The sequence below is a fragment of the Phasianus colchicus genome, chromosome Z, assembly GCF_987193195.1.
Source record: "Phasianus colchicus chromosome Z, bPhaCol1.hap1.1, whole genome shotgun sequence".
NCBI lineage: Eukaryota > Metazoa > Chordata > Aves > Galliformes > Phasianidae > Phasianus > Phasianus colchicus.
This window is the reverse complement of record NC_143476.1, coordinates 7,567,105-7,579,799: the sequence shown is the minus strand read 5'-3', so window position 1 is coordinate 7,579,799 and position 12,695 is coordinate 7,567,105. Positions and strand designations below refer to the sequence as shown.

The window sequence follows — 12,695 nt, the reverse complement described above, 5'->3', positions numbered from 1 at the left end:
GAAACAGGCTGGACTTCTAATGTGGCCGAATATTTCCCTTTCCAGGGAACAACTCCATTAATCACGTACCTTCATCTACCTGTCCAGCAGTTCATTGTTTTTCTGCTGAAAGAGACTTTGCAATTAAAATCGTACTGAAATGAGAGCCATAGTTTTCCAGAATGAAGACTCAGAATGCCCTCAGTGAAAAACAATTATTTCTTTTAAAAAAGATTTCTCATTTGCACCATGGCTTATTATACATGTAGAAGTATGTTCATTTTGTGTGTGTCTCAAGTTTACCACCAACATGCAGCATAAAAAATGCACACATTTTTTATTCTAAATGAAGTTGAAACAAATTATTTTCAAAGATTTCTTAATACAATCCTTGTGAAATGTTCCGTATTTACGAATCTCTATTTTCTCACTGAAGGTGGTTCCATAGTGCTGCTCACTGGACAAGAGGAATAATTTACTGCATTATTTGGTGGCTGTTTTTCACAGCCTGATGTTAAAACAGCTGGTCTTGTCCTACTGCCTCTTCCTCCCTGAAAAGCAAACTAAACAAATCAACAAATAAATAAAAGGGAATGTACAGACAGAAACTTAATTCACACCATTAGCTTATCCAGCTATCAAACTCCATTCAGACGAGGAGATTTTAAGAGTAGTTCCTCCCATGAACTACAACTCTGACTCTCAACAGAAATTGTTTCTGTTTTCAACAATTTCAGTGCCTGTAAGTGCAGCCTTGCCTTACCTTATCAGAGAGTTCTAATGAAAACTTAGGAAAACTTGCCTCCCTCACTTTCAAGATCTCCAATCTTTAAGTCCGTGTCAGCATTCACTTTTTGCTACCGCCTATTCAGTGACAGAAAGCCAGCATGCATGTTTCAGTTTGTTTTCCAAGCTTGCCCTTTGACAACAGAATGATGAAAAGACACCACGTTTCTCCAGCCGGTTGCTGATTTGAACACAAGCTGAAGTGGTGTGAGCGGTTTCCCATGAAGTAACTTGGCAATTTAATTATCAAATGCATTAGTTGTGTTTTCTAGTTTCTATTAGTAGGGGAGAGAAAGCTGAAACTTCAAGTAAGCTTCATGTGCTGTTAAGAAAGACCCTGGATAACGGTGCTTCTCATTAGTACAAGGTGTCACCGCCTGGGAGTTAAGTTTTTGTGTAGCGAAAACCACCAGCAGAAAAGTCAGTCTGCCCTTCATATTCATTTTGCCATATTCCAGCATTTTTTCCTGTAAATACCACGGCCAAAGGAATATTTAGGGCAGTTTCGGCATATGTGGGGAGATTGAAGTCATCGTTCCATCAATCAGTGTCTCTTATTCTGCCAGCATCTGACAGGTGACAAACTGGTCTTCTGTTTTTCTAGGGTAGACATCACTGAGCAATGATAAAGAGGAAGCAATCCTATACAATTAAGGAGGAAATTAAGAAGAAATTAAGAAGAAAAGAATTGAGAAGAAAGATGTATGAGATCTGCTCATTCTGGGAATGAAGCAAGTCTTGTGGTCAGTAGATGAAAAGATGATTCAGAAACATGGAAGATATATTTTTGTATATCAGAAGTATAGTTAATGGGAAGATACATGAGTTAAGTGACAGGTAACCATAATTTCAGTGTTAAAATGTCCGTTTGGATCGTTGTTAATTTGTTTAATGTACTTAGCAGTGTATTAGCAGAAGATATTTTAGGGTACATATTTTAGTGTCTCTGTGGCAGATGCTTGGTTTTCATAAACCACACGTATATTTTACTTTTAAAATAAAAGCAGGGTGCCTCATCCAGAGACTAATTATACTGCAAAGCAAAACCAGCATGTTGCTCTACACAGGTTACCAAAGCCATCCTCCTTCAGCTAGATCTGGCTACTTAATAGCTTTCATTAGCTGGGAACAGTTTCCAAAGCACTCTGTTAAAGCCATTTCCAAACCATTCTGTCCCAGGGCATGAAGCCTTCCGCTTCATCCAGGTGTTCGCAATCGTTAGGGACTCAACGGTCTGTCCATCTACCTCGGTGCACACCAATATGGTGGGTGGTAAAATGGCGTTTATTAACTCGTGGCAGGAACTTATATAGCCTTGTACAACTTCGTCTACACCCCACTTATCGTGCGTAAGCACTTGCGTCACTACTTTCTTATCTGGTTACTACTAGCAATTACTCGAAGGTTCTAGGCTCGCTGTCTACATTTCCCCCTCCCTATGCACAAGCGTAATTACCCCATTCTGAGAGGACCCTAACCGCGTACAACCGAAGCCCCGCTTTGCGCCTATACATGCCATTGTCCTCTCAGTTAAGCCTTGCCCCGTTACATCCCGAATCGCAAAGTGATCCCGTACTACCCCTATACCACCGTGTTTTCTGACTGCCTACAAGCTTTTTGCATTTTACTATATTCTACGTGGTAGTTGACTGTGCGGTCAATCATCCTTTGAATACAACTTAACATAATTTGTAGAAGGCAAGGTACGCATACTATCAAAAGCAAGATAACTACAAGCCCTAAAAGCAGACCCTTCAATAAGTGCACACCCCATTCCCCTATGCCTCCGAACACACTTCTCAGCCAGTCCCCGATGGGGTCGTCCTCCACTTGGATCTTCTCCGTATGGTCGCGCAGGGCTCTCAGCGCTTTATGGATGGATACACTGTGGTCGCTGAGATTGAAGCAGCACATTCCTTCTAGGTCTTCACATCCATGCCCCTGTGCGAGGAGCAAGAAGTCGATGGCTGCTCTGTTTTGCAGCACCGCATGCCGAATGCTGTTCGTGTCTTCTAGCATCGCATTCAATATTAATGTTGTTAAATTTGCCTGCTTAACTGACCAACATGCTAGGCGTTCTATCTGAGCCAAGCTCTGCGCTGCAGCAACCCCAGGGGCGAAAATCGATGCGAATATCCGTGCTGTGGCACTCCATAACTCTACCTCGTCGTTACAATTCTCCGGGAGAGGGCTCGAACGCTTCCGGCGATGATGGTGACCCGTGATATTCGGGCCATACTGCATCCACGTCGTGAAGTTCGGAGACAGTAACGTCAGTTCCCCTAGGTAGCAGGGTCCTCCTAAGGCATTCTGCGGGATGCCCTGCCAGGCTCTATCCCCACAGATCAAGAAGATCCCAGGGGGCAATGCCTTAGCAGTTTTGTTATTCCATAGCACCTCGTTGACCCCTCGTTTGAAAGTGAACCCATACCCATAAAAGTCCCAAGCTGCTGTACAACTAAATGAGGATCTACCGCTAGATTTAGAAAGGACCCCACCCTTCGACAAGCAGGTTGTATTGCGCCCTGTGAAGACCCGTGTGTAATTTTTAGTATACCCGCAATAACCTGAAGTAATGGAGAAAGCCTCCGTGTTTGTAGGGCTAACTATAAACGCAGCTGGATTCGCTAGGCCCTTTTCTTTCGCTTTCTCTTTAACTTTAGCCCAGTCAGTAACCAGGCCCCCCCCCGGCCGCGGGCTCCCTCCCGGCCGCGGGCTCCCCCGCCCCGCTCCGCCCACCGCCCTATCGCGTTCTTCAAGGGGCGGTTCTGGCTGAGACGTTTTGTCCAAAGAAGGGCATAAAGACGGGACAGGGTAAGGCGGGGGCGGAGCTGTCGGCTCACATGACTGACTCGGCGACTCCTTCTTCTCCGTCTCTCCGCCTCCGCTCTCTGCCGTCGCCGCCATCTTGGCCTCGCCGGATCTATGAGAAAGCAAAGACCCGCTCCCGGCAACCCCGTCACGCTCCGGTCCTCCCCGATCCCTCCTTCTGCCTTTGCCGCTTTGAGAGCCCCAAGTATCAAGCCCCACGTTTTAAGCTCTGAGGCTTTTTGGTCGGACATGGCGCGCTGGCACAGCGCCGAAGTAAGTGAATCCCACCGATTTGAATCGAGCACCTGTTGAGGGGAGTCCAGCTCACCCTCCTTTTGTAAAAGGGACAACATTGCCCCTATTTCCTTCTTAGAAGGAGAGGTTTTCCCCATAGGGGTTTTCCCGCAGTATGTCTTACACGCGGACGAAATCACCTTTATGACGGCTTCCATGTTCACTCCGCCGGGCGTTTTCTCTCCCGCGGATCAAGCAACCACCGGGCTCCTCTTCCGATGGTCTCCTGGGTCCTCGGCAGGTTAAGCAGGCTCTCGGCCGCAGAGCCCCCTCCGACGCTACCCAGCTTCCACTCTCCTAAGCCGCAGCCCCCTCTTCTAGGGTCATCGTCTCCTTCCCCACGGGAGACGGATGAGAGCAGGATCGCCACGCCGCCTGTGGCCGACCACTATTCCCTAACGATCACGTCGGGGTCACCATATGAAGCCTTCCGCTTCATCCAGGTGTTCGCAATCGTTAGGGACTCAACGGTCTGTCCATCTACCTCGGTGCACACCAATATGGTGGGTGGTAAAATGGCATTTATTAACTCGTGGCAGGAACTTATATAGCCTTGTACAACTTCGTCTACACCCCACTTATCGTGCGTAAGCACTTGCGTCACTACTTTCTTATCTGGTTACTACTAGCAATTACTCGAAGGTTCTAGGCTCGCTGTCTACAAGGGCAGGAAGAAAAATTAGCACGTGTCCAAACAAAAATTGCTACAACTTTTTTTGTTCCCAAAAGAGAGATGAAATGGACAAATTTCTATTTTCTCATTCCTGACATGAGAATACAGTACAGCTATAAGAGAACAGGTAGTCAGAGCTTCACTGACCATAAACCATTCTGTAATGAATAAGTCCTTTATTTTTTTGTTCTATCAGATAGCAAACCCCAGAATAACAACTGTCCCACTGACTCTGTGTCAATGTGAGGATTAGAGGGAAGAGTGGAGAAAAGTGGTTTAATTGTATTTGTATGAATGAAGAAGATTAAATCATTTCATCAGTATCTGTAACACAGTTTACTTGCTTTCAGGTAACATAAGCAATTTCCATTTTAAGCAGTACCTCCTGACCTGGGGAAAGAACATCCAGCAGTTCTGGAGGCTAACATACACTATATAAGTGCTCTCACAAAAAGTACTGGTGCTGTGATGAGCTCAACCTTCCCCTCTTTCACGTCACCAGTGCTGTAGAGCAAGGGGCAAGTTCTGAGAGCAAACACGGTAAGAACAATCCATGCACTGAAAGGCACACTCATACAGTGCTATACAATGCAAAATAGTTTTCTTACTAACAGTGATGGTGAAGATAAGAGCCAACTTACCTACAATCTACAGAACATTTCTACCAATACATCCATGTGAACCTCCCTTCTCCACTCTTTGCCCTCTCCTTTCAGACACAGGACACTCACCTGAGATGCAGTGTAGACAGGAATCTTTCAAATAAGCACAGGACATCTAACACCAATTAAGCCTCCCCAGCTTTTCTCTTGGCCTGTAACTTTCTCTCCACAAGGATACACATCTTCTGTAGGATCCATGGCATGTTTGCAGGCTTCTGAATGTTTCAGGTGTCCCAAGGCATCTAAAATAGTTCTAGCCATTCATGCATAAGCACCTGAATTCTACTCAGCGATCTGCAAGGAGAAAATCTCAAGAGTAACATGAGCGTACTTTGTTTGCAAGAACATCATCTGCAGGTTTCTGTTCCTTCCGTTACTGTTTCCTACTTTCACACTGCCAAGAAAAAGCACAGCAACAGAAAAAGGGCACAGGAACATACATCCTTCATTTCTGAGCCCTTTGTGAACTGAATTTCCCACACTGTCTGGAGATGCCTCGGCAAACTTCTTTCTAAATCACACCCAGCTGCACAGTGCCAAAGGGCTGCCGTCCTGTAACCAAGTGCTGTCAGAACATGGAAGCATGACTTTCTACATCTACTACATGTACTTTCTTTCCATTGAGCCAGAAATGTCGTACCTTCCAAATCATGGTGCTGGTAGAGACCACAGACAGTGCCAACAGCTTCCAGGAGAAGCCATGTAACAGCAACTTCAATTAAGGAGCAAAAATTACAAGAGATAGGAAGTGCAGCTGATGGTTCCCTGATACTGTAAGTAAATCTCTAGAAATGGGAACAAAACACTGCTTTTAGCAGTATTAGATGTCACACAAGGAAAACTGTATTGAAATGTTTTTCAGAATTTGCTCTACAAATTTTGCTCCTTGCAAAATTTGCAGATAGGACAACTCTTGTGCTGCCATTTTTTTTCCTGCAGATGAAGCTGCTAAAGAGAGAATTAATATATGCAGGAATTGCAGTCAGAGGTACATAAAAGTGTGAATAAATGATAGCCCAGAATCCACAAATCAGCATAATATCTTTTCAATATTGAAAAAAAAAAAAAAAAAAAAAAAGGAAAATATTTTTTAAACTTAAATAGACATTTTATTTAAAATGCGTGCTCCAGTGACAACTGTAACATGCAATCTTACCTGTATCCTTCAATAAGCCAAAATGTAACAAAAGAAATGGACTATGTTTCCAGAGAACTGATTTTCTAGGTCACACCTGCACTATGTTCATCCTAAAATACTGAATTATGAAAACATTTAGCTTTGTACTTTGAAACTCATTTGCTCAAACTGTGTACTGCTATGAATGCACATAATATCCATCAAGTATCCATGAAGCAGCAGACTGTCAAGAAAGAGGTAATCACAGTGTTTTTTGCTAAACATACTCCTATGATTTCATCACAGTTTTCAAATTACGCTGGCTTTGAAATTTGGAGTATTTGCTGGTTTTGAGTCATCAGTGTCAGAGCTCTCCTTCTTTCTATTTCATGCTGCTTTGTCAATTCTACCGTATCATTCTCTTTGGATTTGTTTGCCATCAGTAGGAAAATAATGTCCTTTGTTCAGCCTTCTTTAATGGTTAACTCAGGTGAGAAGCAGAACATGCTGAAAGGCCAGCTAAGTTGTTTAGAAGTATGTTCTCTAAGAACATGGAGTGCACTACACTGGTAAGAGTAACCAGGGGCTTTGATGAGCAGTACTAAAATATCCTGTAGTCTGGAATAAAGTCCTGGCCCCAACTTTCATATACCCATGTTGTGAGGGCTGGTGGATCAAGTCGGACAGTCTGAAGATTCCTGCTTAAAGGCATGACTGAAAGGTCATTTCTCAAAATGCTTCTGGGCAGTGGGAAAATTGAGCACCGTTGAGTTCGGACTGGGAATTCCACCTGACACAGCCTGACCCTTCACACTGCACTTTGCACACTGTGCATGTGACACGGCAGAACAAACTTCCACAGCAACTTAAAATATAGAACTAATGGGGATTTGCAGAGGTTGAGTGCTCGCTCTCAAAGATCTAGCAGAAGGAATATTTTAATGATAGGTTTCAACTGTTCAGCCCAGAGAAGGCAATAAGATCCAGCCCAGGAGACACAAAAACTGAATAAAAAACAACAACCTGAACCAAACAAAGTAGAAGATGTTGGAAAAAGCAACTGTTTGTAAGATATTTCTTAGGGGTCGTCATCTACAATTATTTACATATTACATTAGAAGAAGTATTTTCCCATTCATACGTAAGGCAGGCCATATTTCTGTCTACAGACTATTCCTGTGTCTCTTGTGTTCCCTTGAATTTCTTTCTTTCTTGAAAGTTGGCCTTTTTGTCAACACATTCTCACAAGTGTAAACACGACTTTGCTGTGAAGTATGGTTTTATGTTCTGTTGTTTTGAAAGATTCATCTCTAAGGTTCACGCTTGGGCAAGAAACACAGCTTGGATGCAGAAAGTAAGAAACAAACAAAAGCTGAAAACAACAACAATTTTTTTAAAAGGATGGAAGAGTTCTCTGCCACTCAGTGACACAGCATGGGAAGATGGGCCAGGGGCACCCTGTAAGACAAGAGTGTTGGGGGTCCCCATGGGCAGTTCAGGGCAGGCCCTGGCAACCTGATCCCATCCTATGTTCCCAAGCACAGGAAGGCGGTCAGGGACAGTGGTGCAGACCTTGGGTGTGGAGTCTCCTTGGGGGGGGACAGGCCCACAGGTTGGGATGGGTTTGGGCCACAGGTGGGCTCAGCTGGGCAAAGGGCTGACCTGGCAGGGCTGTGAAGGGCCGAAGCCCAGCCTGCTGTTGTCTTGCTGGGAAAGGGACCACAGCCCCAGGATGGTGTGGGGGCCTGGGCTTGGGCAAGGGAAGGCCCAGGGGTGGGCATGGACAGGCAGAGTTGAATGAACCTGGTGGATATTTGTTGTACATTTTACAGATGTTACACAGGGAATGGGTAGATGTGCTGAAGGTGAGGTTGAGAGGTGTGGCTGACAAAGAGGCATTAGATAGTGGGGCATTACTGACCATGATGTAAATGGCATGGAAAAAGGGGCAGAGATTGTACTGAGTCCACGTAGGCTGGAGTTCATAATAGCTCCTTTGGGGCTTCACTTTAGATTGGTGGCCAAGAGAGTGGTGATAACAAACTGGTGTTCCAGCTTTTGCTGAGCAGCGCTTGCACGGTATATAGGCCTTGTCTTTTTTTCCCTTTCTGGCCCCACTGAAAGTAGGCTGGAGAGAAGGGAAGGGGTTGGGAGGTGTCCTGGTCTCAGGTAGCACAGAGTTATTATAGCAGTTGGGGTGGTTCTGTGTTCTGAATTTGGGATGAAAATAATGTTGATAGCACAGCAGTGTTTTGATTGCTGCTGAGCAGTGCATACACCAAGTCATGGACTTTCAGCTTCCCATACTGCCCTGCCAGTGAGGATGCTGTGGCTGCAAAAGGAGCTGGGAGGGACAGCTGACTCCAGCTGAACAAAATTCCATATCATATGACGTCAAGCTCAACCATAAAAGCTGGGGATACAGACACTGTCTTTGTCTTGAACCATAATCTGTTCTTACTCTTGCTCTTCCAATTTTTTCTCCCAAGTACTGCAGGTAAGGAGTGAGAAACTGAGTGGGGACTTAGCTGCCACTTGGAGTCAATCCACCAAGGCCATAAATTTAAAGGCTGTAAACAGAGAAAAAAATATATATATTAAAAAAAAAAAAAAAAGAAAAATACCATCCTTCTTGTGATGTTTCTTGTGATATTTAAATAATTGTCATGAATTTGAAGGGAGGAGCTGTAAGGTTCCGTTTGCCTGTGTGATGTCAAAGATGCAGTGTACTGAAGAAATATTTCAACACTCTGCCTGTGTTGAAAAGAAACTGTATTGGACAACAAAAGCCAGATTCAGTAACACCAGACCTGAACATTCAAAACCATTTGAGTCAGTCACAGTGCCATCACAAGTTACACAATTTCCTCTGCATAGACCACTGTTAGTAACCTTGTAAAGCTGTTCTTGGTAATTAGGACAAAAAGTAACCACCCTGAAGAATGCAATCTGCTCGAACGACCCAAAGAAAGCATGGAAGGACAGCTCTCTCATCTGCAGGGACTGCTGTGTGCTTCAGAGGTGCCGCACAGGACACGTCAGAAGGCACCAGGGGATGTCTGGGGAGAAGTGTTCTGCCTCCCACTCAGCAAAGAGGGAGCAGAAAGAGAAGTGCATGAAGCCTTTCCCTGCTGGTTCCAGCAGGAAAATCTATGGGGGGTGCTCCCCCTGCTCCCTGCCCCAGGCTTCTCGCTTTCTCTAACTGAGGTTTCCCTTTTCTACTCTCAGCCAAGTATCACCACTTCCCTAGGGATGGCAACTGACAGAGGTTTTAGTAAGAGCATCTGCATCAAATAGTAAAAGTTCCAGCAGTTACAAAATAGCAGCATTATTCCATCCTTTCCATGGGCCAAAATATGGCATAGAAAAAAACTTTACAACAATCTGTTTTCAGTTGAACCCAGTCATCCTTTCCATGGAAAAGACCAATTGGAACAGTGAACATCTACACAGAAATATTTATTTTGCTGAAGACCAAGATTTGGGCCACGTACAACAGAAAATGCAGTGATCCTTTGGATCAGAGCAGGGAGAAAGCTTGGTAGAGTAAGTATAAGGGAGGGGAGTAAGGTATTGCTAGCAAGTTAAGGAAAATGTCAGACATAGTGCCAAAGACCAGAGCTATGTCCCCCCATCAGAATGTATTACTAAACTGTTTGTTCAAAAAGTGTTGCAGAAGGCAAGTATGAACTAGCAAGACATTGACTGAGGCTCTCCTAAAACAGAATATCCAAGAATAGTTTAACTGGTGGTAGGTGAATGGTTGGACCAGATGATCTTAGTGGTCTTTTCCAACCTTTTAACGATTATATGTTTCTATGATTCAGCTCTTATCTTACTTAACTGCTTTTATATGCACTGATGTGAATGTAGTGGAAAATCAGACAGTCTGGGGGTGATCCTTACCTTTAACCTGAACAGAGTTGCAATGCAGTTAGCATTCAGATCCCAGTGCAGTCCCCACAGCTTCCTAGAGTTCAAACAGAATGAAAGGACTTACTGCTGGCACATACTCTTTCTGTTTATTCCTATATGATACTGATTTTCTCCCTCAGTGTTACACAGCTTTTTGCTTCAGTGTAAGTGAGCACAGCACTCTCTACCTTTTTGTGACCGTGCTCCCTACAATGACATTTTGCCTCTTGCAGATTGTTTTAGCAAATCAGATTTTGTATCTGATTTTATCACTTCAGTCCAGCAACTCCTTTTTTCTTTCACTGACTTTGATTAACATGCTTGTGCTAGACTTAATAAACCAGTACTGCAGTTTCATGTCTTGTCAGTCTGGATCACCACCATGCCTGCATTCTCTCTGCTCCTGAAACAGGATTTGTGGCTGAGATCACTAGTGAGATCACTATTTAGAGTATTTATCCCCAGCTTGACTCCGTTCTCATTTCTCAGGAATCATTTTCTTCCCACTGTGTTTACAAGCTTGAAATCCAGTTGAGGACTTTTAGGTCACCAAGCAAATTTGAATTTAATTGTTTCACGAAATAGAGCTACTCTCTTGAGAAAACCTGGCTGCAACACTGCCTATGACATTAAACAAGGATTTGGTTTGAAGATGCAGAAACACGACTGCAGTATCATCTCAGTATTAATATAAATAATTGTTAGGCAAAGGAGGAAAAATACACTAACATCAAAGCCCAACCATTAAGCATGAGATGAGGTGAACTGTGTGTATGAAACCCTCTTTCATCAGCTGTCTGGAATTATCCATTTCTGAGTTGAGAATTCTTGCTTAAATTCCCCATTAATTCGCCTCATATGTTTTGCAGCCACCACTTTGAGCTGTACCACAGACCAAACTCAGCATCATTACAAGCAGCACTGCATGCGTTTTGTAAGACTCCTCACCCAGCTCTCCCTGTCCGGATGCTGTCCTTGGCACCACATCTAATTCTGAATGCTTCACCCACTGAGGAAGGAAATGTGATCCTTCCAGCTGTGAAGCATGCTGCACGCTTCCCTCTGCAGTGAAATCAAACTGTGTTTCGCATAGTTTGAGAGGCCTCCCCATACATACCTGGATTATTTCCTGAAAGGTAAAGGGGTCCAGAAAAGCTGGTCCCTCCTCAAGAAGGAAGTCTGGAAGGTGCAAAAGCAGCCCATCCCCCTGAGCTGCAAGATGAGCCTGTGGGGAAGAGCACCGGCGTGGATGAACAGGGAGCTTTTCCTGAAGCTCCAAGAGAAAAGAAGAACCTTCTTCCTGTGGAAGAAGGGATGGGAAATTCAGGGAGAGTACAGAGAAGTTCTTAGGATATGCAGGGAGAAAATTAGAAGGGTGAAAACCCAGCCTGAACTCAACTTGACCTCAGGGTAGACCCAGTGGCACAAGTGTCAACTGAATTGAAGGCTAGTAGGAGGGATGAGCTGTCTTTTGTTACAGCCACTAGCTTTTGTAGCTACAAAAGCTTTTCCAAGAGAATAAAAGATAACTTGATTTGTGATCAGTATTCATCCTTCACCTTAAAGGCCACTGTCAAGCGCTTTGAAATTTTTGCTCTCTGGTTATTGTTAAAGCTGACTTCAGGGTTACTGCTTTAAACGTTTCTTGCTGGAAAATCTCCCACTTCCTCATCTCCTGACATTTCCACTGTGGTCTCCATTGATGAAGTGAATGCTTAATTAACGGAATCCTGAATTAACAGAAGTAGCTTTACTGGACTGAGCAACACGTTTCTTGACAGCTAAAGATTTCATGATTAGCTGGGTTTTCCACAAAACATTATTTAAAGCTGGATTTTTCTGTGCAGTAACAGAAGTATCTTAGAAGTTTTACTTTGTGGGAAAAATGATACAATGAATCTCATGTATATATACATACTTAAGAAAGACTAGTATGAAATATAAGCCAGTAGCTGAGGAAGTTAGCTAGATAAGTAAAAAAAAGTTAAAAATCTACTGCCGTGCACTTAATCTCACTGAGAAGAAAGAAATCTGACCCAAGAGAAGAGAAGTCAACAGGAAAGGGAAAATCATTAGTGACAGTGTGCAGAAAAGAAGACAGAAGAGCAAAGCAGGAATTTGGAGAAGAACTGCACGGGATACAACAAACCCAATGACACTTTCTAGATATTACAGAAGCAGGAAGTCAGAAGTGAATTAGTTATCTCCAAGCCCAAGACGACCACGAACTAAAAGACAACAAAAATGCAAATAAACTTAAAGAATTCTTTGAATAATCCCTTCCCACCATGTCACAGCAAAAGTATTCATTCACCCTTCCAGGATCAGTAATTTCAAGTAATGAAGATGGGCCTCAAACAGAGACTGAAGATGAAAAGTACAGCAAACGAGGCTGGCACAAACTGGCAAACAACTCACTAGGACTAGCTGGTACCTCTCCAAAGCTCTGCAGATGCTG

General features: G+C 43.8%; 1 protein-coding gene across 1 annotated transcript; it reads right to left on the bottom strand.

Moving 5' to 3' along the window:
* Positions 1-1,953: 1,953 nt before the first annotated feature.
* Positions 1,954-4,563, bottom strand: LOC149912381 (syncytin-A-like). The gene is made up of 2 exons (XM_090132118.1): positions 4,011-4,563; positions 1,954-3,688 (listed from the first exon to the last, which is right to left on the bottom strand). Exon 2 carries the CDS (start codon positions 3,670-3,672, stop codon positions 2,347-2,349), a length of 1,326 nt encoding a protein of 441 aa, XP_089988244.1. The 5' UTR covers positions 3,673-3,688; positions 4,011-4,563; the 3' UTR covers positions 1,954-2,346.
* Between the last annotated feature and the right edge of the window lie 8,132 nt (positions 4,564-12,695).